Genomic DNA, 25,876 nt, shown 5'->3' with positions numbered 1-25,876 from the left:
GAAGGAAGGAAGGAAGGAAGGAAGGAAGGAAGGAAGGAAGGAAAGAAGGAAGGAAGGAAAGAAAGAAGCCAGCCAGCCAGGCGGTGGTGGTGCATGCCTTTAGTCCCAGCACTTGGGAGGCAGAGGCAGGTGGATTTCTAAGTTCAAGGCCAGCCTAGTCTACAGAGTGAGTTCCAGGACAGCCAGGGCTATTCAGAGAAACCCTGTCTCAAACCCCTCCACCCCCATCCCCCCAAAAAGAAGGCAGAGACAGGGGGATCCCCAGGTCAAGGTGGCTAGCTAGCTAAATTAGTAAGCTTCAGGTAAGATAGCTCAATGGGTAAAGGTGTTTGCCTGATGTCCTGAGGCAGATCCCTGTGAGTCACATGGTGGAAGGAGAGAACCAACTCCTCCAAGCTGTTCTTTGACATCTGGCCACACCACAAACATATGACATCTCCCTCCACAAACAAACAAACAGACAGATGTCAAAAGGGGGAGAAGAAGTAACAGTAACCTTTTTTGAGACAGAATCTCATCCCAGGGTGACTTTGAACTTCTGATCTTCCCATTTCTACCTTCTGAGTACTAGGATTACAGGTATGTGCCAGGCAGAGTTTATATGGTGCTAAGGATGAAACATAAAGCCTCATACATTCTAGAAAAGTACTCTACCACCTGAGCCACATCTCCAGTCTACGTAACTAACTTGGTGACAAAGTGCAAAGAACTTTACTGAATAGCCAAATGTAACTTGCTTTTTTGTTCTTAAAATGGGGTCTCTATGAAGCCCAGGCTGACTTTCAACTTTGGTCTTCCTGCACGAAATACAACATGTGCCAGCACATTCTGCACCAACTTGACCTAGGGCAACTCATCTTTTCCCTGAATCTACATGGCTTACTGCGGAAAGTGGTTTTGAGAAGATGGATGAAATAGTTACAATGCTCATCAGAGATTAAAGATTTCTCAGGGCTGGTGAGACGACTCCATGGATAAGTACCTGCTGCACAAGTCTGACAAGCCTAATCTCCAGAATCCATTTAAAGGTGGGAGAAAGCAAACGCCACAAAGCTCTCCTCCGACCTCCACACTCGGATCACAGTATATATGTATGCTCCCAAACACCACACACAAAACCACAGAAAATAATGATACATGAATTTAATAAGTAAAAATGTTCAAAGGTTTCCAAAATGTTTACTTGGGGGGCAAAAAGGCTCCTTCCTTTTACCCCTTGATTTCTGTCTCCTCTAAAAATAAAAACTTTCTTCTCAGCTTTTAAGACTTTGTCTCCTACTTCTGCGATTCTGTTTTAGACTTCTTCTGTTCCTTCCTTAAAAAGAATGACTTAGCTTTTCAAGTGGGAAATACTGGATTCACATTCTAGCCAATGAAATATAAGTAACTGTCGTCTGGGAAACTTTGGGAAAGGCTGTAGTGGGGGCAGCTGTTAAAGGGGGCAGACTCCAGTGCTATCTTCCTTTGTCCTACCCTCTAACATTTGCCTGCTGTGTGGACAACAGCCATCCTGCCACCAGGAGACAGGTGTAGGGTAGACAGAAAAAATAAACCTAGAACAAAGGCCAGCATGTCACAGGTTATAGAGCAGAAGACTGAAATGGCAGGAGTCTGTGGCGGTGTGACTATACCAGCACCCATGTGCCACCCATGAACCTCTTGTTAAATGACAATTCATTTAGTCACGGCAGTGAGGGAGCATGTACCACCACACGCCTAAGACTGACCTGTAGGATGAGGGGAGGGGGGCATGTGCCACCACAGGACTAAGTCTCATCTCTTTCAAAGTTTATTTTGTTCATTGTGAAGTCATTTGTATTAACTTCAATCTTTTCAACTTTTTAAAAATTATTCCTTCTTATTTTTTATATTGCTTATATGTCTGTGTGAGGGTGTCAAATCTCCTAGAACTAAGTTACAGACTATTGTGAGCTGCCATGTGGATGCTGGGAATGAAACCAGGGTTCTCTGGTACTATAGCCAGTGCTCTTACCTTCTGAGCCACCTCTCCAGTCCCAACTTCAACCTCTTTTTAAAATTGCATTAAAACACTACCTAGACCAAAAAGAGTGTTTTATTCAGTGTTTTATTGCTGTAAAGAGACACCATGATCATGACAACTCTTATAAAAGAAAGCATTTAACTGGGGCTTAATTACAGTTTCAGAGGTTTAGTCCATTATCATCATGGTGGGAAGAAGCATGGTGGCATGCAGGCATATTTGATGCAGAAGAGAAGTGGCTGAGAGTTCTACATCTGGATCCACAAGGGCCACTGGGCCTGGCCTGGGTTTCTGAACCCTCAAAGCCCACCCCAATTGACATACTTTCTCCAATAAGGCCATACCTCCTAATCCTATTAAATAGTGCCATTCCTTATTGACTATGCATTCAAATATATGTGTCTACGGAAGCCAATTTTCTTCAAATCACTACAGGCAGCTGAGCAGTTAAGGACATTTGCAGCTCTTTCAGAGGACCTGGGTCCGACTCCCAACCCACACAGCACTTCACAGCCATCCAGAAGATCCAGTACCTTTTTCTGAACTCTGAAGGCCTTGGACATGCATATGATACACAAACACATGGTCAGATAGAGCACTCGTGTGTGTGTGTGTGTGTGTGTGTGTGTGTGTGTGTGTATGTGTGATGTAAAACCCACCTCTTCCTAGTCGTGGCCAATATTAGAAATAACAAGTGGCAAAGGTGAGGAGAGAGTGGAAACCCTTGTACAATGCAGATTAGAGCACAGAATGGTGCAGCTGCTATGGAAGTCAGTGCAGTGATTACTTACAAAAATTAAAAATAGATTTACCATAGACTTACCATGATAAAATATCATTTCTGGGTATATATCAAAATAATTGAAGGCAAGGGAGTGGAAAGATTGCTTAGGAGTTAAGAGCACTACTGCCCTTAGAGAGGACCTGAGTTTAGTTCTCAGAACCCCTATGTAACTCTCTCTTCTGACTTCTTCAGACACCTGAGTGCACGTGATGCACATACACTGGTATACACACACAAAGATGCACATACACTGGCACACATACATACACACAAAAAATAATAAGTAACAAATATTTTAAAAATTGAAAGCAAAGCCTCAAAACCAGCCTAGAATTCCATCACCAGATAAAGCAGGAAAAAAACATGAAGCCGGGTGTGATGGAACATGCCTGCAGCCTCAACACTCCAGAGCTTAGACAGGAGGGCTGGCACATGCTGTGGGTTACCCTGGTGCTGTTTGTATTTAGATGTTAATTCTAATTCCTCAAGAGGGGTTACCCCCGCTGGGCGGTGGTGGCACACGCCTTTAATCCCAGCACTTGGGAGGCAGAGACAGGTGGATTTCTGAGTTTGAGGCCAGCCTGGTCTACAGAGTGAGTTCCAGGAGAGCCAAGGCTACACAGAGAAACCCCGTCTCAAAAAAAAAGGGGGGGAGGTTACCCCTAACAAAGAGTAGATCATGTACAGTGATGGATCTGCCCAAACTAGGCATATAACTTTTTTTTTCTTTTTTTTGGTTTTTCGAGACAGGGTTTCTCTGTGTAGCTCTGGCTGTCCTGGACTCTGTAGACCGGGATGGCCTCGAACTCAGAAATTCAACTGCCTCTGCCTCCCAAGTGCTGGGATTAAAGCCATGTACCACCACTGCCCGGCAGCATATAACTTATTGTGATGGTTTATATATGCTTGGCCCAGGGAGTGGCACTATTAGATGGCGTGGCCCTGTTGGAGTAGGTGTGTCACTGTGGGTGTGTGCTATAACACCCTCGCCCTAGCTGCCTGGAAGGTAGTCTTCCACTCTCAGCCTTCAGATGAAGATGTAGAACTCTCAGTTCCTCCTGCATCATGCCTGCCTGGATGCTGCCATGCTCCCCCCTTAATGATACTGGATTGATCCTGTAAGGCAGACCCAATTAAATGCTATCTTTTATAAGACTTGCCTTGATCATAGTGTCTTTTCACAGCAGTAAAACCCTAACTAAGACACTTACAATAACTAAGTTGTGTGTGTGTTTTTTAAATAGGCTTATTGGGGTAAGAAATTAACCACAACAAGCACAAGTTCAAATATAGCCTAGAAAACAGTGTCAGACCCTGTCTTAAACAAAAGGAGTGCTAAGTATACATTCTGTGAAAAGGAACAAGGCCCAGTGAGATGGCTCAGCAGGGAAACATCTTCCACTCAAGCCTGACTAAGAGTTCAATCCTTAGAACCCACAGGGTAGAAGGAGAGAACCAACACCCCCAAGTTTTTCTCTGACCTTCCCATGAACACTGTAGTTTGTGAGTATACTCATACACACACACACGCATGCACACACACACACACACACACTTTTAAAAGAATGAAATTAGGACATTTGCAGAAAAGTGGATAGAACTTGGATATCACTATATTAAGAAAAACACTCCATGTTTTCCTCTCACATGTCAAATTACATTTAAATAGTGAGTTCCAGGACAGTCAGAGCTACACAGTGAGAAACTGTCTCAAAAAAGAAAAGAAAAAAAAGAAAAAAGAGAAGAAAGAAAGACAAAAATATTTCAAAAACTTTTAAGTGAATCATCATGGATAGTCACTATATAATTAACATTGAGCTGTACACTTTAAATTTGTTAAGAAAAGTGATTAAGGGGCTGGTGAGATGACTCAGTGGGTAAGAGCACTGATTGTTCTTCCGAAAGTCCTGAGTTCAAATCCCAGCAACTACACAGTGGCTCACGACCACCTGTAATGAGATCTGACACCCTCTTCTGGTGCGTCTGAAGACAGCTACAGCAGGTACTGAGCGAGTGGGGTCTATCAGAGGGAGTGGGGCCAACCTGAGTGAGCAGAAGTCTAAAGTCAATTCCCAACAACCAGATGAAGGCTCACAACTATCTGTATAGCTGCAGTGTGTACTCAAATACATAAAATAAATAAATCTTTAAGAAAAGTGATTAAATGTTATATGTATTTTAATCATAAAAGTATAAACTAGGAGGAAGAGGCTCACAAGCCCCAATCCTGCCCTGTGGATCTCTAGACAGTTAATGATAGCTGGGAGAGGAGACACACGTTCTTCAGTGGTGTAGCCACTAGTGAAGTGTTTGTGTTCCTATAAGTAACCCCTCATCCACACTCTTCTGAGAAACCCTACTGACGCTCGTTAGGTCACACACCTTCCACAGGAGGGAAGATGGGAAGTAGTGAGCAAGGGAGAGCGAAGTAGAGACAAGAGAGGGCAGTGGGAGGCACACTTGATAAAAGCACATTGTATACATGTATGAAAACACCATCATAAGACTTACTCTACATAATTAATACATGCTAATATAAAATAAAACCATAGCAATGAAGAGAGAATAAAGAAAATAATTATTCTGTTCCTTCTTATTTGTTAATATAATAAAAACTAATATACACAAACACAATTTTAAAATCCTTTCAAAAGTCTAGATTTTTTTTGCTTTTGTTTTTGTTTTGTTACCTCTCTGTATCTTCCAGATCCTGAATTTCTCTGCTGGAAAGAAAACTGCTGTCTTTACTGCTGTTGGTTTCTTGTTCTTCCAAATGCTTTTTATCTAAAGTAATTGAGAGAGTTAACTTTATTAAAGTGAAAAATGCTTAAAAGCATGCTTTGAAAGGCACTGTAAAAATCAAGGCCGTCAGTCCTTCTGCAAGGCACCAGCCCCACTTTCTCAGGAGAGCAGAGGGCCAGGTGGCAGTCCGAAGGACACCAGAATTCACAGCAGCTGCTTCTGGGGTCTTGGGAGATCTCTGGTGCCAAGTGAAGCTACAGGAAACCTAGCCAGTGCCAAGTTCAGAGAACTAGACAAAGCAAAGCAAAGAAGGCCACACAAAAGAGGAGGCAAACAACTCTAAAAATAAACCCCACAACTGTACTTTAGGACACACTTCCTTTTCTTGCTTCCTAGACGTTCCAAAGGTAGAACTTCACAGAAGGAATCTGTGTGGGATAAGTCTGATTCCTTGAATGTGTGTCAAGCATTTTACAAATACTTTCTCCTTTCACCTGGCCAGCAGACCTATGAAAGGGAGAGGACTAATGCTTGCTAATTATTTTAGTGTACCAGGTACTGTGCATAGAGCTATTATGTATCATGAGATAGAAACTATTGTTCCCATTTCACAGAAAAGGATAAATGAAGTTCAGAAATAAAATAGCTTGTCAGACAACATTAACTGGTAGAAATGAATTAAAATGGAGTTGTACCCAACCTAAGTCACACTCTCCCACATATACCACTACACTGTTAAGAGCTGTGCTACATGCAGAAAGTCCTGGGTTATCAGCTTACCATTTTCAGTGACATTCAGATCATGTGCTGTGTTCTCATGAGACACCATGGATGAGACCTGCTGTTGCTTCAGTTGCTCTGTCACAGTACAAAAGCAGAGGGCAGCTTATCCTACCTTTCCAGACCACCCCATTTTCTAGGACAGTGGCTTTCAAAGGCCAGGCCTCAGACCAGCACTATTAGTAAAACCCAAACCTATTAAATCTGAAACTCTGGCAGCGTAACTCAGTCATATTTATATGATTCTGACTCCTGAAAATTTTCAAAGTCATTACTTTAGTACACTCTGAGTTCAAAAGGAATTCTTCAATTAAGAAAGCCACAAATAATATTTGATAAAGGATTTTTAAACAATTGATAGTAGATGTGGTGGCACATGCCTACAATCTCAGTACTCAGGAGGCAGAAGCAGAAAAACTTCTTTAATTTTGATGCTAGTGTGAACTACATAGGAAGTTCTAGGATAGCCAGGACTATAGAGTGAGATCCTGTCTCAAAACAAAATAAAACATTAGGAGGTATGTGGTGCACACCTATAATCCCAGGACATGGATGGTGGAACCAGAAATTTGTAAAGGCCAGCCTTGGCTACATACATGGAGTTTAAGACTAGACTGTATTACATGAAACTTTGTCTCAAACAGTAATGACAAGGGCCAGCAAACAAAGGGCCATCAAGATGGTTTGATGCGTTAAGGCACTTGGCTCCACACATGATGACCTGAATTCGATCAAACAGTCCTAATCTCCACACAAGCTCTATGGAATGTGCACTTATGTATGTACGTACATACACACACATACACACACATACAGAGCGAATAAACAAGTGTAAAAATGTAAAAACAGAAAGAAAAAGAAAATAGGCTAGGTGTGATGGTGTACACCTTTACCACCAGCACTTAGAAGGCAAACGCAGGCACAGCTCTGTGAGTTTCAGGCCACCCAGAATTATACATGGAAACTCTGTCTTCAAAACAAAACAAAACAAAACAAGGATGAGGATGATGATAGGTAACACAGAGGTCTATGTGGCAGGTATTAAATATTTATGTACAACAGTTCAGGATTCATGTTCACAATCCTAATAATAGTCCTATAACATCTGGTTTTCAGATGAAGAGCAACAGCACTGAGACCAGAGATGAGGAGGGGCCTGGGAAGTGAAGAGAGGGTTAAAAAACTTTCATAAATGGAAAGAATTAAGTAGGAGAATTGAGACTGAGTCCAGGAAATCTTAGCTCTAAAGTTTTTGCTCCTAACTTTGATTTTAAAAATAAATTTTAAGATTTCAAATTTTATGTGTGTGTGTCTGTGTGTGTGTGTGTGTGTGTGTGTATGTGTGTGTGTGTAGGCATGTATATTCCACATTTATACTTTGTGTCCATGGAGATTGTGAGAGGGCTCCAGATCCCTTGAACTGTTACAAATGCTTTTAAGCTACTATATAGGTGCAAAGAACTAAACCCAGGTCCTCTGCAAGAGCACCAAGTGCCCTTAACTGCTGAGCTAACTCTCCAGCCCCCTAATCCTGACTTTACACGCTCAGTGGCAGAGCAATCCACAGATGTCTCCATCTCTACTGGCCTATGTCATGTTTGGTTACCATGAACACCCATCATTTCCACTTCCTTATAAAGTGCTCACTAGACTAAGAAAAGCATATGCTCAACTCAGTGGCTGCTCTGTATTTGCTAGGCTTATTTCTTTCAAAATGCTCTTCAGAGCAAAGCAGAGACAGCTAGGGCCACCCCAGACTCATTTTGAGGAGGGAGAGTTATGTCTAGGCAGTGCTGGTCTGCTCCCTTCCTACTTGTAGTGGTTTGAATATGCCTGGTCCATGGGAAGTGGCACTATTAGGAGGTATAGCCTTGTTGGAAGAAGTGTATCAGTGTCAGAGTAGGTTTTGAGGTCCTCTCAAGCCCTGCCTAGTGCAGAAGAGAGCCTCTTCCTAGCTGCCTGCAGAAGTGTCTTCTGGCTGCCTTTGGATCAAGATGTAGAACACACAGTTCCTTCTAGATGTCATGTCTGCCTGCACACTGCCATGCTTCCTGCCATGATGATAATGGTGGACTGAACTCTGAAACTGTAGGACAACCCCAATTAAATGTTTTATTTATAAGAGTTGCCTTGGTCATCATGTCTTTTCACAGCAATAGACACCCTAAGACACTACTGTTAGTAAATTGCTACCTGACAGCTCCTGAGCTCAACAGTCATCTATACAGATCATCTATACCCCGAATTCTAAAAGACCTTTCCCTTTAAGGCTCCTGTCAGGGGCCTAGACCTCTGGATGTAAACACTCCAAAAAAGCAGGGGATAGATTCTGACGACTCCTAGATGTCTTTTCAGAAAAAAAAAAAGATCAGTGATAATACTATAATTACGAAGTTCACTAGGTTAAAGGACAGGCATTGAAGGTTATGCTAAGGAGCCAGAGGATAACTATGCTTTGAGTCAGGGCATTAAGTCTTTATCCCTTGTGAGCATAAGACCTCAGAGAGCCTGAAAACCAACTGGTTTCTTGAGAAATTCTATGTAGGCCCTACACCAAGAATTGGATCATCACAGACCAGAGGAGATGGACCCTCTAAAGCTAAGGGCTATACACTTCCAAGGAATATCTGGTTTGGATTTAAAGGGATATTAACAATTGCTTTAATCAAAGGAGTTTATCATCTAGACATGGTGGGACACTTGGAGGCTGAGGCATAAAAACTGAGGATTTAAGGCCGGCCTGGCTATGAAGTACACTCTAGACAAGCCTGAGCTACATATCAAGACCGTATCTCAAAAAATGAAAACAAAATAAAAACCTCACAAAAATTAGTTCATCACCATAAAACATCTGAATTTTGTTACTTTACTTTAGAGTCTTTGCCATAAACCCTTTAGTAACAAATGACAAAATAAATGGGCCAATCATCCTAGCCACACTGTGGACTACTTGATTCAAAAACTGTCCGTTCCTGAATTTGTACTTAATTTTTTGTTTTGCTTTTTGAGACAGGGTTTCTCTATATGCAGCCCTAAATCCACCTGCCTATGTTTCCCAAGTGCTAGAATCCACTGCCCTGCTTGAATTTGTACACTGAACCACAACTTCATAGTTCTTTTTGTACCAGTGTGGATACCTAAGAAAAAGAAACCATAATGTGTAGCCATAACCAACAGGGGCCAAGGGGTCCAAAACAGGGGTACTGAACACTTCTTACCAATTTCATCAAGTAGCTCCTGAGCTGGTGGTGGAAGCTCATCAAGATGATGTTGAGAGGTGGCTTCCACTAGTTCTTAAAAGAGATCAAAGGGAAAATGACTTAACATCCTCCTAGACCTGAATGGCAGTTTTCTAGGCTTTCTCAACGGTGAAATAAACTAAAGAGTATGAGAGCACCTAACATAACTTAGTAGAGGATTCCTTAATACATGATGGCCTCTACTCTCCACTTTCATCCCATATATGCCACCCTTTCCAAAGAACACTTGAATCAGGTAAGGTTCAGATAGATTCTTACTAAGAGGCTAAGGATAATCTGGAGCAGGATGTTAGAGACACAGAGGTTATGGACCAGCCAACATGAAAAAAAACACAGAGCAGGAGACTGTTCTCTGTAGACTATCAGGCCAGGAGATGTGGAAGCAACCATATTTTAGGCCTTTTCCCAAGTGCTCATTTATATCTAATAAGCCCTTCAATATAACATACAGAACTTCTTTTCCCTGGAGAGAAACTCCAAGAACTATAGCAAAGGTCTTACACATTGAAATTACTGCAACAAAAGCAATTTGCTCTAGAAGGTTTTAGCATTCTTAGATGATTTGAAAACTGTATTCTAAGAAATCTAGCTGGGCAGTGGTGGTGCACACCTTTAATCCCAGCACTTGGGAGGCAGAGGCAGGCAGATTTCTGAGTTCAAGGCCAGCCTGGTCTACAGAATGAGTTCCAGGACAGCCAGGGCTACACAGAAAAACTTGTCTTGGAAAAAAAAGAAAACAAAAGAAAAGAAGAGAAGAGAAGAGAAATCTATTCTAAGGAAAGGACCAGAAATTCAAAGAAGGCATATGTACAAAGGATAAACCTTGGAAAACAATATAAATTTTCAAATAAGAGAAGGGTTAAATAATATATAGAGTGTATTATGTAGCTACTATATGCTATCAGTTTAATTATGTATTATATAAGTACATACATAATATATAATTTCTAATTACAAGGAAATGCTCAAAATACAATTAGCCTTTACTGTTTATAAGGAAGTATTTCTAGAGTCTCTTAGACTGGCAATACCAAAATCCACAGGTGCTCAAGTTCCTTATACAAAGTGGCAGGGTGTTTGATGGCTTATAATAATACCTAATATAATGTAGATGCTATGTAAATCACTGATGTATTATACTATTTAGTTATGGAAGAAAGATGAAACAAAGCAGCTATACATGTTCAATACAGCAATCTTTTTCAAATTCTTTTCATTTGCCACTAATTGGACTCATGATATAGAACTAACAGGTGAGGATGCTGAGCACGTCATGGAGAAACAGTCTATAACTGCTATATGGCACAGTATAGTGAAATATAGTAAATATTAGTAAAATGTTTGTTATATAGTCCTAAAACTATGAAACACAGTGTACCACAACTATATGACACAGCAAGCTGTGCTGTGATTATCTAATCATTTCGTTTTTAAAACGTTTTCTTATTCACCTAGTTTTCTATAATGAATGTTTTACTTTTTTTTTTTTCTTCTTTTTTTAGTTTTTTCGAGACAGGGTTTCTCTGTATAGCCCTGGCTATTCTGGAATACACTCTGTAGACCAGGCTGGCCTTGAACTCAGAAATCCGCCTGTCTCTGCCTCCCAAGTGCTGGGATTAAAGGTATACACCACCATAGCCCAGCATGTTTTACTTTTATAATCAGAGAAAATAACATTTTGTTTAAACCAAATGTCACAGTGAAGATTGATGAACCTAAGCTTTCTTATCTGGCTTGCTCTTAGGAACTTCTTTCATATTAAACAAGGTACCTCTGGGTAGACTCTTCTTCTTGGTAGCATGGGTTGATGTTACAGATGCCACAGAAATGTTAGAAGAGCCAACACCACTGAACATACACAACCTTTTCTATAAAAATAAGACACAAAATGTGGTAATTAGTATTGCACTGAGTAAGAAGACACATGTAGCTCACTCATTGCCATTTATTTTGGGCATTAAGTTCCAAATTCAACAAGTTGCCTCTCCTGCAAAGCTGTCCAACTGCCTGCTGAGCACTCAGTCATCACACTCGGCCTGTCCTCCTCATTACGGACAGCACTGGTAACTTTAAGATAGGGCTGTGTCTTTCTTATTTAGGCTTGGATATGGCACCTGACACTTAAGACTCTTCCCAGTTAACAGTTCATTCCTACTTACTTCCTCACTTCTAAGTGGAACTTTTGTGAGCCAAATACCAAAAAACATTTACAATCAATATTCCATTAAGTACTAAAGAAAATAACCTTCTAGAGAGTGTCACAGTTAGCTTTAATAGTCACCTTGATATACCTAGCAAAAGGGAACCTTAGTTGGAAATTTGCCACAACAGATTTGCCTCTAGGCATGTCTGAGGCATTTTCTTAATTGTTAATTGATCTAGGAATCCTTGGACCACTCTGGGCAGGCAGTCCTATCCCTAGGCAGGTGGCCCAAACTATATAAGTAGTTGAATAAGCCAGAAGGAGAAAGCCAGAAAACAATTGGGATTTAAATGAGAATGCCTATCATGGGCTCATATATTTGAATCTCTGGTGTCTAGCTGATAGACTGTTTAGGAAGGATTAGGAGGTGTGGCCTTATTGAAGAATGTATATCACTTAGGATGAGCTTTGAGGTTCCAAAAGCCCATGCCAGGCTGTTTGTGCTCTCTGCCTACAACTTGTGAGTCAGATATGAGCTCTCAGGTACTGCTTCAGCATCATGCCTGCCTGCCATGTTCCTGCCATGATGGTCATGGACTAACTCCCCAACTGTACACAAGTCCTTGGCTCAATGCTTCTTTTTATGAGATTCGTTGGCCATTATATTTATTACAGCAATAGCAGTAACCATGACAACAATGTTTCTCCATGGTTTCTGCTTCAGATCTTACCACCAGGTTATACTGCCTTGGGTTATTCTACCTTGGCTTCTCGGGATAAAGAACTATAACCTGCAGGCCAAATCAACCCAGCAGTTGCTTGGCCAATCTTTTATCTCAGCAACAGAAATCAAACTAGTAGAGAGGGTCAGCCAAAAGTTTTGGGAGGTTTTTGTTTGTTGAGACAGGATTTCTCTGTGTAGCCCTGGCTGTCCTGGAACTCACTCTGTAGACCAGGCTGACCTCAAATTTACAAAGATAAGCCTGCCTCTGCCTCCCAAGTGCTGGAATTAAAGGTGTGCACCACCACCTCCCAGCCAGCTGAAAGGTTTTTAATAAGCACTATTAAGCAGGAATTTGTGGTTTTCTTTTACAAACTAAACATTTGCAATATGAGTGAGAAAAAAGAAAGAGCATGTGGATGAGGAGAAGGTGATAGAAATAAGCTCTTGCTGCAGTGTCAGGGAGACCAGCACTCGAGGAAGCAGCAGGCCTCAAGAAGCAAAATGGAACTCTCCCACAATAAGGTCTCTGGAGAGGAAGCCCAGGAATGCCTGGAAGGAATCTAGCGTATTCCATATTTCTCAACAAATCTGGAGAAATCTTAGCCTTTTGGTCACTGAGGGCTTTAGACTGGCCTCATGAAACTGTAAAACAAAACTCGGGCACTTACAGTGTCAGTCAGCTTGGCAGGTAGGGTTTTAGAAGAAGCGAGGAGAGATTCCAGGCTCTTAGCTCTCTCTCGGACAGTTGTAAATTTGGCAGACAAAGTTCTCATAGCTTCTTGACCATTCCAACAAAATGTAGATCCTCTTTTAACATGAAATGTGGTGTTCTCAAGGCAGTCTTCATAGTGACTAGCAGCTGAAGAAATCGACTCTAGGAGAAGAGAGGGAAATAAATGTCTAAATTCTTTACACTGTAAACAAAACAACCACAAAACTGTTAACTATGCCAGGAATTTTCGAAATTGTTAATAACTGAAACAACCATGAATATGAGACAGCTTCTCAAGTCTAAAACTTTGTATTCTAGGTTCTCAAGGCATATATGTGTGTATGTATGTATATGTGTGTGTGTGTGTGTGTGTATACACATACATACATACATATCACACACATACATGTAAACCTGGTCATCAAAATGAAATAAAGGGAAATTAAACCACAAATTTACTAGAAATAAGAACAAACAAATATAAATATTTGATGCTGGTTATGTCTGGTAGCAGGATTCAAGGACTGTATGTTTAGGCAGAAAGTAGTGTTTTCAAAATTCAGTGTTTCTGCAGTTACTGCAGAGGTTCTTGTGCAATGGAATGTTTGCACTACTGCAATCTAACACTAACCTTCAAACACTGGCCACAGCACCAGCACTACCACTTCCAATGGAAACTCGGGGTCATAACCTATTGCCTTAGTTTCCCTGAATTGTCAAAGAAAAGTTAAAAAATGTGAATTGGTAAAGAAAACTGGTTTGCTATAGTTTTACTGGGGGGGGAGGGGAATGAGAATGAATGAATTTCTAATTTCTCTCTACCGTGTCTTGGCAATTTTGTATTTTATGTAAAATCATGAGAGAGGGTAGTGCTGGAGTCTAGTTCAGTGGTAAAGAACTTGCTTGGTTTTACAAAGTCCAATATTTGATCTCCAAATTTAACAGAAAGCAAACAAAAAACAATTCATTGAGATATGGATATTTAACTGAGAATGAAATCGACTATTCTAAGGGGAAGGCAGCCTAGTGCTGAAACCCAAATTTCCTCCATTTGTAGTAGGTTGTCTCCAACAGGGAGGGTCTGTTACACTGTAACACCATACCTCTACCTGGAGGGTCTGCCACACTGTAATACCAAAACCCTCCCTGGCAGGCCTGCTACACTGTAACACCATACCTCTACCTGGAAGGCCACGGAATAACTGTTTAGTTCTCTTTAAAAAACACCTTTGCTCTGGGAGAAAACAGTCATCCTGACTTATGCCCAGTCACGGCAAATAGCAAAGGCCTGTGAATTTTTCTTCTAAAAACATTCTTCCCTGTATATGAGTACCTGGGCTGAGCGGAGTACTGGCAGAGGTAGGTGCGTGTTTTAGTTTAGGTGTTTCACATGAAGTTTCCTTTAAACAGCCATCTTGATCAAAGGTGATGCTGGACAAGTCCTGAATGTCTGTCAGCGATCTAAAGAATTAAGAACACATAATAAGCTGGTCATAGTGGTACAACTGTGTTATCCCAGCAGTTTTGAGGCTAAGGCAGGAGGATTGCTGTAACTTGAAGGCCATCCTAAATTACACAGTTCAAAGACAACCTGAATTACATTGCAAGATTCAATCTTAAAATTAAAAAAAAAAAAGTGAGATGTGAGGAGATGTTTTTGAAAACAGAATATTACATTCCTGATAAGAACATCTTTTATTTTAATGTTTGAACTCACCAGAGGCTGGTCTTTAATTTATGATCTTATGGCTTGAGGCTCCTTAATCTAGGGAGTGTAGCTATATACCAACATGTCCTGCCTCTATAAGAACTTTTAGTGATAAAACTGTTACTTGTCAATAGATTTTTAGACTATCTTAAAGAAAATATTAAGAAAAATCTTTAAGCCGGGCAGTGGTAGCACATGCCTTAATACCAGCACTTGGGAGGCAGAGGCAGGTGGATTTGAGTTCAAGGCCAGCTGGTCTACAGAGTGAGTTCCAGGACAGCCAGGATACACAGAGAAACCCTGTCTGGGAAAAACAAAACAAACAAAGGTGTTGGGAGAGAAATATCTTTAAAAGTAAGGCTGGAGATGTAGGATGCCGTTAAAAGTAAGGCTGGAGAGATGGGTCAGCAGGTTCAATTCTCAACACTCACAAGATTGATCATAATCATCTGCAACTCCAGTTCCAGGGAAATCCAATGTCATCATCTGGCCTTCTAAGGCATTGCATACAAGCAATATACACACTTGCATGCAAAACACCAGTAAAAATAAAATAAAATTTAAAGATACCTATCTTAAAAAGAGATTCTGGGGGAAAGAGAGAGAGAAAGAGAGAAAGAGAGAGAGAGAGGCAAGGAGGGAAGAGAGGAAGAGAGAGAGAGAGAGAAAGAGAGAGAGAGAGAAAGAGAGAGGGAGAGAGAGGGAGAGACTGATTGAGATTGATTCTGGGACCAAGAGTTACAGTAGCTTGCTTATGCCCTTAATTTCAACACTTGGGAGGCTAAGGCAGAAGAACTGCTGCAGGCCAGACTGCAGGCTCACAGACTGCCTCAACTTAGAGGCTAGCCTAGGCTACAGTGACTCAAAAACAAAACAAAACAAAACAAAAAAAACAAAAACAAAAACAAAAACAAAACCCAACCCAAGCCAAAACAACAAACAGGTGGGGTGAGGGCAAGGGATATGAACATGTCCATAACCCTCTCAACTCCCAAATCAAGGAACAAACAACAAACAAAAAGAGACACTGAGCTAGGGAGGTGCTATAGTAGCAGAGCACTTGCCAGGCACGTGACAAACATGCCCTGGAGTTCTAGTCTGGGCACTGCAAAACAAAAAATATATAACTCGTAACATATTTTGGCTGATAAAAATAAACTATTCCTGCATGCCTTTAATCCCAGCACTTGGGAGGCAGAGGCAGGCGGATTTCTGAGTTCGAGGCTAGCCTGGTCTACAGAGTGAGTTCCAGGACAGCCAAGGCAATACAGAGAAACCCTGTCTCAAATAAATAAATAAAAATAAACTATTCCCATTTATGAGCAGATATTTATATAGAAAATACATTAATCTATCTCAGGTAGTAAAGTCATTAGCAACATCATCGCCATCGCTCTATGTCCTTGATTATAAGATGCTATTACAAATAGAGCATATCAGGAATTTAATATAAGAAAAAAGATATTTATATTAAATATATTTTTGGTAAGAATAAGAGCCATAAAGATGCTCAGAGGATACAGGCACTTGCTACACAAGCTTGGCAGCCTGAGTTTGATCCCTGGAGCCCATGTAAATGTAGAAGTAGAGAACCAACTCTACAAAGCTGTCCTCTCAATCCACATGCATATCATGGCATACTTGAATATAATAATAATAATAATAATAATAATAATAATACTGAAGAATGGGAGGAATACAGTTTCTTACAAACAAGGAAATATTTCCATAAAACTATACAAATATCCTTAGCTTCTCTTTGGTGTTCATACATGTTTTTCTCTTTCAGCTCCTTTGGTGTCTCCTCTAATGTCTCCTCTTGTTCATCTTCAGCACTGTGAGAGAAAAAGTATGAACATTAATGAGTTCCTGGCCAGTCTAGTCCATTAACTTGGTACCAGTTCACCAGCCTAAGGTAAGAGGCAATGGAAAAAGCACTAAGGTCAGAAGCAGAAAGTGTGGTTTCTAGTTCTGGTCCCAGTGTTCACTAATCACAAGCTCTTTGGCATCACTGGATCTCAATTCTTCTCCATATACTAGACAAATACTCTCAAAGGGTGACCCCAGCTCTAAAATAAGCCAGTTGATTTGTATGGCAGAGAGCAAGATCCTTAAAAAGCCAATGGAGCACAGGAACTTTGCTGGGAGGCAGACACGGGGCAACAGATCCAGACAGGATGCTAACAACTGTGACACAGCCTCCTGGTATAGAGAGCCAAGAAGGGCTTGCACTAAGAGACTCCAGAAGAGATATGAAAACAAACGACCCATTTCTACGTCAACCAATGCTTAAGCTTCAATTTCAGGACTCATGGATATAGAACTATAAGCAGATCTTTCTATGTCTAGATCTTTCCCTATGTCTTTACATAGGGAAAAGACACACAGGCTGGCTTGTTTATCTCTCTCTGTAGCCTTAACTGTCTTGGAACTCACTCTGTAGACCAGGCTGGCCTTTAACTCAAGAGATTCACCTGCTTCTGCCTCCTGAGTGCTGGGGTTAAAGGCATGTACCACCAGAATTTGGCTTATAATTTTAATTCTATGTCAGTTGTCTCAGAATTATTATTCCAATTTTATTTATTCATTTATTTTCAGACCAGGTTTCACTACATATCCTTTGCCTGTTCTGAAACTTGCTATGTAGACAGGCTGGTCTTAAACTTCTAATGCTGGGATTAAAAGCCTATGCCACCAGGCCTGGTTTTATCATTTCTGCTTTAAAGATGTGACAGCAGAGAGGCAGAGATGTATAACCAAAGTAATATGGATAAAATGTCAAAAGCCAGGATCTCAATACAAATAATTACTCCTTTTCACTCCCTGTCAAGTTTTGCTGAACAAGTCCAAATATTTTTAGGTTGCTCAGAGCTACTTTGTATAGTGGGCAATACATGTGAAGGCAAGCAATATATAAGTCTAATCACTTTTACCAATGAACATTGCTTCTGAGCCTTAAAGTGAGGAAGAAAATAACAGCCATACCACTGAATATCTTGAGACTGAGGCTTGGTCAAAATCTCAGCATTCTTTCCAAAGATTTCTCTTATTTGGAAATTTTCTTCAACTGGAATGATAAAAAAAATGTATTTTTACTTTTTTTTTTTTTTTTTTTTGGTTTTTCGAGACAGGGTTTCTCTGTATAACCCTGGCTGTCCTGGGACTCTCTCTGTAGACCAGGCTGGCCTTGAACACAGAAATCCACCTGCCTCTGCCTCCCAAGGGCTGGGATTAAAGGCATGCGCCACCACTGCCTGGCATGTATTTTTACTTTAATCCCAGCACTTGGGAGGCAGAGGTAGGCAGTTCTCTGAGTTCAAGGCCAGCCTGGTTTACATTGTGAACCAGGCTCAGGACAACCAGAGCTACAGAGTAAGACCTTGTCTCAAACACTAAATAGATGATGGTCATCATTGTTGTCGTCGTCGTTGTCGTCGTCGCCGTCTGGGCTGGGCTTTAAGCTGAAGCACTTGCTCAGAAGCTTGACACCCTAAGTTAGGTCTCTGGATCCCACAAGGTGGCAGGAGAGAACCGACTAAAAGTTGTCTTCGGGTTTCCACTTGTGTGCCATGGTGTATGTGCAAACTCACTGAGAACTGTATTCCAACACTCAGAATATAACCAAGCTATTTACTTGCTTTTTGGATGTAACAGTTATTTCTGGAAACAAATGTTTTGTCTTTCCAAAGCACACTGACTATTCTTGTAAATAGGCACCAGGGGGCGCTTTTTCCACTTAAGATTTTAAATCCAAAGTGCCAGGGGTTGGTTGGGGTTTTAGCTCAGGGTTTTAGCTCAGGGGTAGAGTGCTTGAGCAAGATCCTCAACTCCAGGGATTTGGGGGAATGATCATCAACTGAAGATTCTCAAACAACCAAAAAACTATGCCTCTTAGTGATCACCACAGTTTATAGGGAGGGGAGCAGGAGTGGGGCAAGGACTGAAATGGTAGCTCAATAATCTTCTGGTTTCCAGGTATCAAGTGTTTGACGGTAGTCTTTCTCTGTTCTCTGTAAGATGCTTCTCAAGCATGTAGACAGACAGACCAGAATTCATTTCCTTCCCATTGCTAAGCTGTTCCACAGAGAGAGCAGCGGACTCTGACTCCACATGCTCCTAATTACCCAATTCCCAACTAAGAGGCTGGTGGGCACCAGAAGGTCCACCCGAACACTGTTGCCTATGGCAGACACAAAAAAGCTCTGAAACCTAACGAGTAGAGAAATGCTGGGGGCTGGGATCCCTCTTCCTGTGGCCTTCCTTTTAAAAGATAAACTCGAGAAAGCATAAACTAATAATCACAATTTATTACTATTTTTAACATGAGCTATAGGCAAAGGCTATGCAGAAGAAAGTCAGCGGCAGAACAGGCCGAGAACCAGCAGATATCCCATTGCACTTCTGCCACAATAGGAAGGGGTTGGTTATATATCAGAGCGCTAAGTGGGAGGAGAGGTAGAGAAAGGCTGTAAGAACAGAACAAACTGGAAGCCTTAGGGTTTTTCATATACTTTAGATGTTTGTTTAGAACTAGCCCCGATATTCTGATCTACCTGTCCTACCATGCCTTTATCCAACAAAATACTCCTCCAAATCTGTGGGCCATGTTTATACCAGGCCCACAGAAGGTGATTATGAGTAAAGACTGCAAGAAAAGGTGGTGTCTCTAGACTCTAGGTCTTTTACTCTACATATCCAGAGTCCTGAGAATGCCATTTCACCTAAACGCCTGCACATCTTTTTCAGTACTAGGACTGAACCCAAGGACTTACCCATGCCAGGCAGATGCTGCCCCATGTGCCGTTTTATATTGAGACAGGGTCTTGCTACTTGGGTATTACTTGTGTATTATCATTTACATATATGTGTTCATGTGTATGCACATAGTGCACATGCACATGGAGGCCAGAGGTCAACCTCAATTGTTGTTTCTCAGGAACAACACCTTTTTCCTTCAGCGACACCAGAAGAGAGCATCAGTTCCCACTGGGTGGTTGTGAGCCACCATGTGCTTGTTGGGATTTGAACTCAGGACCTCTGGAAGAGCAGTCAGTGCTCTTCACCGCTGAGCCATCTCTCCAGCCCTACATCCACAATTCTTAAGTATGTCTTATTTTTTGAGTCTCTCATGCTTAAGCCTGTATTAAAATAACTTTAATAAAACCCCAAATCTGGGGCTGGAGAGATGGCTCAGCGGTTAAGAGCACTGACTGCTCTTCAAGAGGTCCTGAGTTCAATTCCCAGAAACCACACGGTGGCTCACAACCATCTGCAATTGTGATTTGACGCCCTTCTCTGGTGTGTCTGAAGACAACTACAGTGTACTCATATACATAAAATAAATAAATAGCCAGGCGGTGGTGACACACACCTTTAATCCCAGCACCTGGGAGGCAGAGGCAAGCAGATTTCTGAGTTCGAGGCCAGCCTGGTCTACAGAGTGAGTTCCAGGACAGCCAGGACTATACAGAAAAACCCTGTCTCGAAAAACCAATAAATAAATAAATAAATCTTAAAACAAAACAAAACAAAACCCAAATCTGCTTTCAAAGAGAAAGAAAGGACAAGATGAACCAAAGATTCCCTGGGGGTATTAAGTTAAATCTGCAAAACTGGCTGTTATTTATTGGCTTTTTAAGATACTAAGCAAGCTGGTAATTGCCAAAACACAGAATCTAGACAGCTATTAACAGATGAACAGATAAAGAAAATATGTTGTGAATACATAATGAAGTTTTACTCAGATGTAAAGAAAAATGGAATTGTTTCTTGTAGGAAAATAGAACTGAAGATCATAATATAAGCAAGATAAGTTAGACTCAGAAAGTCATACTTATGGTTTATCTCATAAGCAGAATCTAAATTTTTTAAAAATTGGGTATGTGCTATGAAAATAGAAGGGAGACTATATAGGAAAGGAGGACAACTGAGAGTGCACAGGGAGAACAAGGGGGTAACAAAGGACTGACTACACATAAGCAGGGTATATATGTGGTATGAAAATGTCGTAACAAAATCTTATTTTTACATCAATTTTAGAAGCATAAACTTTAAAGGGGGAGTTGGGAGGGAAGGTACTAAGCAAAGGAAAATGATGGTAACATTCTGGCTTCTAGGTAAAGAAAGACCAGAAATTAAGTTGTCGTTTTATGCTATCAAGAATCAGCTCTGTGGTGTTTGAAGATCCCTCAGGTTGCTTAGGAATGGTAACCTGTTGTACAGCTGTCAAGGGACCTACAATTTGTTAAGAGTGCACTGCTTACAGAATGTACCACAGAAATACCTAGGAGGTGGGAATAACACAAGGTGGCTACCAGGAGACTGAGGAGCAGGAGAAGGTTCATTCTTTTTATTTTACTTTTAATCTTTTTTTATGATATGGGTGTTTTGCCTACATATAGTTTGTGCACCAAGTGCATGCAGTGCCTGCAGAGGTCAGAAGAGGGCATCATATTTCCCAGGAATGTAGATGCAGAAAGCTGTAAGCTGCCCTGTGGGTGTTAAGAATGGAACCCAGGGCAGTGGTGATGCACGCCTTTAATCCCAGCACTTGGGGGGCAGAGGCAGGCAGATTTCTGAGTTCGAGGCCAGCCTGGTCTACAAAGTGAGTCCCAGGACAGCCAGGACTATACAGAAAAACCCTGGCTCAAAAAACAAAAAACAAAACAAAACAAAAAGAATGGGACCCAGGTGTTGATAACTGCTGAGTCATCCTTCCAGCCCCATAAAGGACTCATTCTAATGAGGTGAGGCCAGCAATTCTTGTTCGGTTTTCTCATCTACAAAATGGAAATCCTGAACAAGGTTATTTCTAAGGAGCACCTCCCCCCAGGCCTGCCCCAGCTGTAAACACACCTGTAATCCAACAGAAAATGGAGGGAAAGGATTCCCAAAGAGATCTGCTATGGTGCTTACCATAGCCTTGAGGTTGGGCAAAAGAACTCTGGATTCTTTCCAAGTCTTCTTCTATGGGACTTGAGGTCTGTAAAAGCAAAGCAAAGAAAGTAGCTTTTGAAGGCAAAGGCTTCAAAAACATTTTCAAAAAGTTAAGAGAGAGAATTTCTTGATATTTTTGTTTTGTTTTCAAGTGCTGGGCATCAAAAACAGGGCCTTCACTGGGAGGAATTTGAGCATGCTCCAATGAATATGTGGGTAAGAGAAACTGGGCTCTTTTTTTCTTCTTTTCTGGGGGAAAGGAAAGTCAAAAGGAGGAAGTGTACCTGGAAGGACTGGGAAGTGTGATCAGGTTTCATGACGTGAAGCTCCCAAATAATCAATAAAAATATTACACACACACAGGCAAGGCCTTGTGCATGCTAGGGAAGCACTCTAGCACTGAGCCACAAATTAAGGCCTCTTGATGTTCTTAAACCTTGAGAAGTACAGAAAAAGAGCATTTTCCCAGACACTATTTTGATGTGTCCTCTCTCCACCTCCACTGTGCAGAGGAATTTTGTGACTTCACTTCTTCCAGCATTAGCTGTTGTGCAACACCCTAACCAAGATGCCATGGTTATTGGAGCTCTACCTCTAGAAGAAAGGATGCTGAAAACAGCCCAAAAGAACTACTTCAGTAAACTGAGAAATGAGAGCAATGACTTCTTCGAGGGAAAAGCAATGACTCAAAGGGAGGACAAGGGAGATCCTTGGGGACATGTGATGTTCAGTTTCTATATTAATTAATTTATTCTCTTTATAACCCACTGTCAGCCCTTCCTCCCCCTCATACAAGTTTTCTCCCTATTCAACTTTCTCCTCTTTATGGAAGGGAAGCCCCTCTCTGGGTATCATGTGTCTGCCCCACCCCACCCCCCTGCCACTATGCACATCAGGTCACCATTGTAGGGCTAGGGGCATCTCTCCCACTGAGGCCAGACAAGGGGGTCCATTTAGGGGTGCAGGATCCACAAGCAGACAGGCAGGCAACAGGCACAAGGACAGCCCCTGCTCTAGTCGTTGGGGGAAGCTGCATGAACACAAGCTGCTCATCTACTACATATGTGCAGGGCTAGGTCAGCCTTGTTTTGTGTTTCTTTTTAAGTGTAATTTGCTTTTGTTTTATTAGAAAAAATACTCAAGCAAGGTCTACAATCATTGGTCAATTAAGAACGACTTACAAGGACATGAGACAGTAAAATAAAAATACAGGTACAAACTATATGTCTCAAACACTCTATTTGGCAATATTTTAACAAACCGAAATTTTAAACGAACATAGGAGATCGCAGAGTACTTTGCAGATATAGAACAAAACAAAAGAAGTGCTTAAGCAAAAGGAAAAAATAGTAAAAACACACTGCTTTTCTTCTTCTGAAAATAGATTCCTGTTTGCTACAGAGCATCTTAGACGACCATTCCAGAGCGTGTTCATCCGCAGTGCTTTCCCTTGTCCCTCAGGCTCCGTGACCGCTCAGTGTCTACCTCTTCACCCTGTTAAAGCCTCCCATTCTTTTGGGACCTTGTGTGCATGTGGTCTTTCTTTTTTAAGCAAATAAGAAATGATCTATGCATCATGGAACCTTTCCCATTTTGGAACCAAAGGATTAAATTTATATTTGTCTATTTTTTAAAAAATTTAGAGTAAAAAGTGCTGGTCTTCCTGTCAGTGTAGGGAGTGAGAACTCTGGGTGAGGCGTGCTTGCTGCAGTCTGACTGCACAGCGCGTGCTTTACAGAACAGGCTCCCAACAAGAAGGAACAACTAGTGCAGTCACTGTCAAGGGTAGTGCCATAAACTTCTCTTATGGGTCTAGGTCCTCCCTCAAAGACCTTCTGGAAGGATGCCCAAGCTTTGATCATTAACAGTAGTACACAGTCCCTTCAGTCTGCAGACATCTCTCATTAAAGGTGCTTTGTCACCAATCCCTCTGGCAGCACTAGTGAGTTACATTTTCCTTCAATATTATTTCTACCATAATATATACATTGATTCATGCCTCTAGAAAACATCTACAGTACATTTCATAATAGAAAAATATACAAGTCTGCTGAATTATTTACAAGCAATGCTCTATTATTTCTATGCAACATTTGTTTGATACAGTATTGACAAGTTACACATTTCTGTAAAAGTTTAAAAAATTCCATATGGCTTCTTGCCTGCCAAGCAAGAAAGTGATTTTATTTTCCTTTTAAAAACCAACTTTGGTGCATAAAAGATTCAGTTTGAAGATTTTTTTTAAAAAAAAAGACAATTCTTTAACATTAAAAAAACTCGCTGGGGGTGGGGTGGGGTGGTGGCCCACACACATTTAATCCCAGTACTTGGGAGGCAGAGGTAGGTGGATTTCCGAGTTTGAGACCAGCCTGGTCTACAGAGTGAGCTCCAGGACAGCCAGGGCTATACAGAGAAACCCTGTCTCGAAAAAAACAAAACAAACAAACAAACAAACAAAAACCCTCAAAAAAACACTTTCCTCGGGAAAAAAATTTTAAAAGTCAGGTTAAATGAAACTATGGAGATTATTCAAATAATTTGAAACTGAGGTTTTTTTCAAAAACCATTGACAAAAGAGTTATGGAGTAAATATTAACATGCTGTACCCCATGGGAGACCCTAGTCCTGAAAAGGGAGCCATCAGACATACGGCACCACTCTTTAACAGTGATTCTCACACCTAAGTCGATAGATGAATTTTTAGTTGACCGCAAATGTCGTTCACTGTTTGCTTAAATACAAATTGAACATTTTTCTTATCAGAGTTCTCTCCAACCTCTTCTACAGCATTGTTCTGTAAATGTTTGGGCCCAACAGCAAGGCAGTATCTTTGGGTAGCTTTGATAAATGAACTACTTTAGTTTTTAACTGATGTCATTCACTTTCATTCACCCATATATCTGGCAGAATGTCTTCGGGCATCCAATGAAGCAAAAGCTTGATCTTTCTGGATTCCTCCTTTCTGTTAGCTATTACAGTACTATGAAAAACAACACTGTCCCTTCCCTAAACTTTCAATGTGAGTGGAGAGGTTAAAGCATATGGCTCGATGTCTTATGGCGTCCAGTGTCTGTGCATCGAAGAAATCATGTGGCTGTGGCAATGAGCGCCGTCTCTTGTTCTTCAGTTTCCTCCGCTTGTTCATTCCAGCTTTAGGAAGAGATTCTTCTTTGGCCTTGGGCTGGTTAGAAACTTTTGAAGAATTCTGCTGACTGAAGCGTGTGGGTACATGGCGAGCTAGCCTTCCCTGAGAAGCAAAGCTGGCATTGCAGCCACCATCTACACACTTGAAAAGTTTGTCTCCACTGTGTGTCAGCATGTGCCCACTGTAACCAACTGTGACTGGTTGATGGGGTGTTATACACCTTACAACCTTTCCACAAGCAAACAAATACCCCTTCATGCTGACCATCTACATGTATGGAGCGAATGTGATCTGCCAGGTCTGGGCTGGAGTTGAAGCGCCTGGCACTGGTCCCAACAACAGTTATAGGCAATATGTTTGCTTGAAGCAGTAGTGCTCTCTTGTCCATTCATCGTAGCTGGAGTTGAACGGCCACTGGAAATTGTGCTATGTCCATTAGAGTACCTGATGTCCAAACAACCCAAGCAGGGCAACTCAGACAAAGTGAGCCGCGCTTTGGCTTGAGATCCTCGCAGGTTTGAGTCCTGGGGCTTCTAATAAAATCTAGGGTGAAGCTGTAGGCAGGCCGAGTTCTTGGGGGTGTAGCGCTGGCTCGGCCGGCTGTTGAGCGCTCTAACTGCTCTTCCAGAGGACCCAGCGCTCCGTTCACAGCACCCACATGGCGGCTCACAAATGTCTAAGTCCAGCAGCTCTGACCTCCTCTCCTGGCCTCCTTTGTTTTGTGTTTCAATTCAGGGTTTCTGTGTGTAACACTGGCTCTTCTGGAACTTGCTTTGTAGACCAAACTGGCCTCAAACTCAAAGATCTGCCTCCCTCTACCTCCTGAGTGCTGCGATTAAAGTTGTACACCACCACTGTCCAGCTAACTTTAACACTTTTTTATATGTATGTGTACATCTATCTATCTAAAGTTATTTGGTTGTTTTTTTTTTTTTTTTTT

At 41.4% G+C, this 25,876-nt stretch overlaps 1 protein-coding gene and 1 pseudogene across 3 annotated transcripts in view; both read right to left on the bottom strand.

Annotated features, from left to right (window-relative positions):
* The window catches only part of Tex14 (testis expressed 14, intercellular bridge forming factor), a 75,634-nt gene that overhangs the window by 6,999 nt on the left and 42,759 nt on the right, over nt 1-25,876 (bottom strand). The window contains exons 16-24 of one of the 2 annotated variants that reach the window (XM_031354380.1): nt 21,771-21,837; nt 17,841-17,922; nt 16,628-16,690; nt 14,481-14,608; nt 13,104-13,309; nt 11,340-11,436; nt 9,527-9,601; nt 6,309-6,386; nt 5,477-5,570 (exon numbers count right to left, since the gene is read on the bottom strand). In XM_031354380.1, the coding sequence (XP_031210240.1) occupies nt 5,477-5,570; nt 6,309-6,386; nt 9,527-9,601; nt 11,340-11,436; nt 13,104-13,309; nt 14,481-14,608; nt 16,628-16,690; nt 17,841-17,922; nt 21,771-21,837 (890 nt within the window). The remainder of the gene's footprint in view (nt 1-5,476; nt 5,571-6,308; nt 6,387-9,526; nt 9,602-11,339; nt 11,437-13,103; nt 13,310-14,480; nt 14,609-16,627; nt 16,691-17,840; nt 17,923-21,770; nt 21,838-25,876) is intronic. The other variant, XM_031354381.1, reaches the window with a different exon arrangement.
* LOC116077148 lies at nt 22,895-25,596 on the bottom strand (annotated as a pseudogene). The gene is made up of 3 exons (XR_004113175.1): nt 25,591-25,596; nt 24,247-25,469; nt 22,895-24,067 (listed from the first exon to the last, which is right to left on the bottom strand). The product of XR_004113175.1 is annotated as a zinc finger protein AEBP2 pseudogene (transcript).

Source organism: Mastomys coucha, unplaced genomic scaffold (assembly GCF_008632895.1).
Source record: "Mastomys coucha isolate ucsf_1 unplaced genomic scaffold, UCSF_Mcou_1 pScaffold5, whole genome shotgun sequence".
In the NCBI taxonomy this organism is placed as follows: Eukaryota; Metazoa; Chordata; class Mammalia; order Rodentia; family Muridae; genus Mastomys; species Mastomys coucha.
This window is presented reverse-complemented; position numbering and strand designations above follow the sequence as displayed.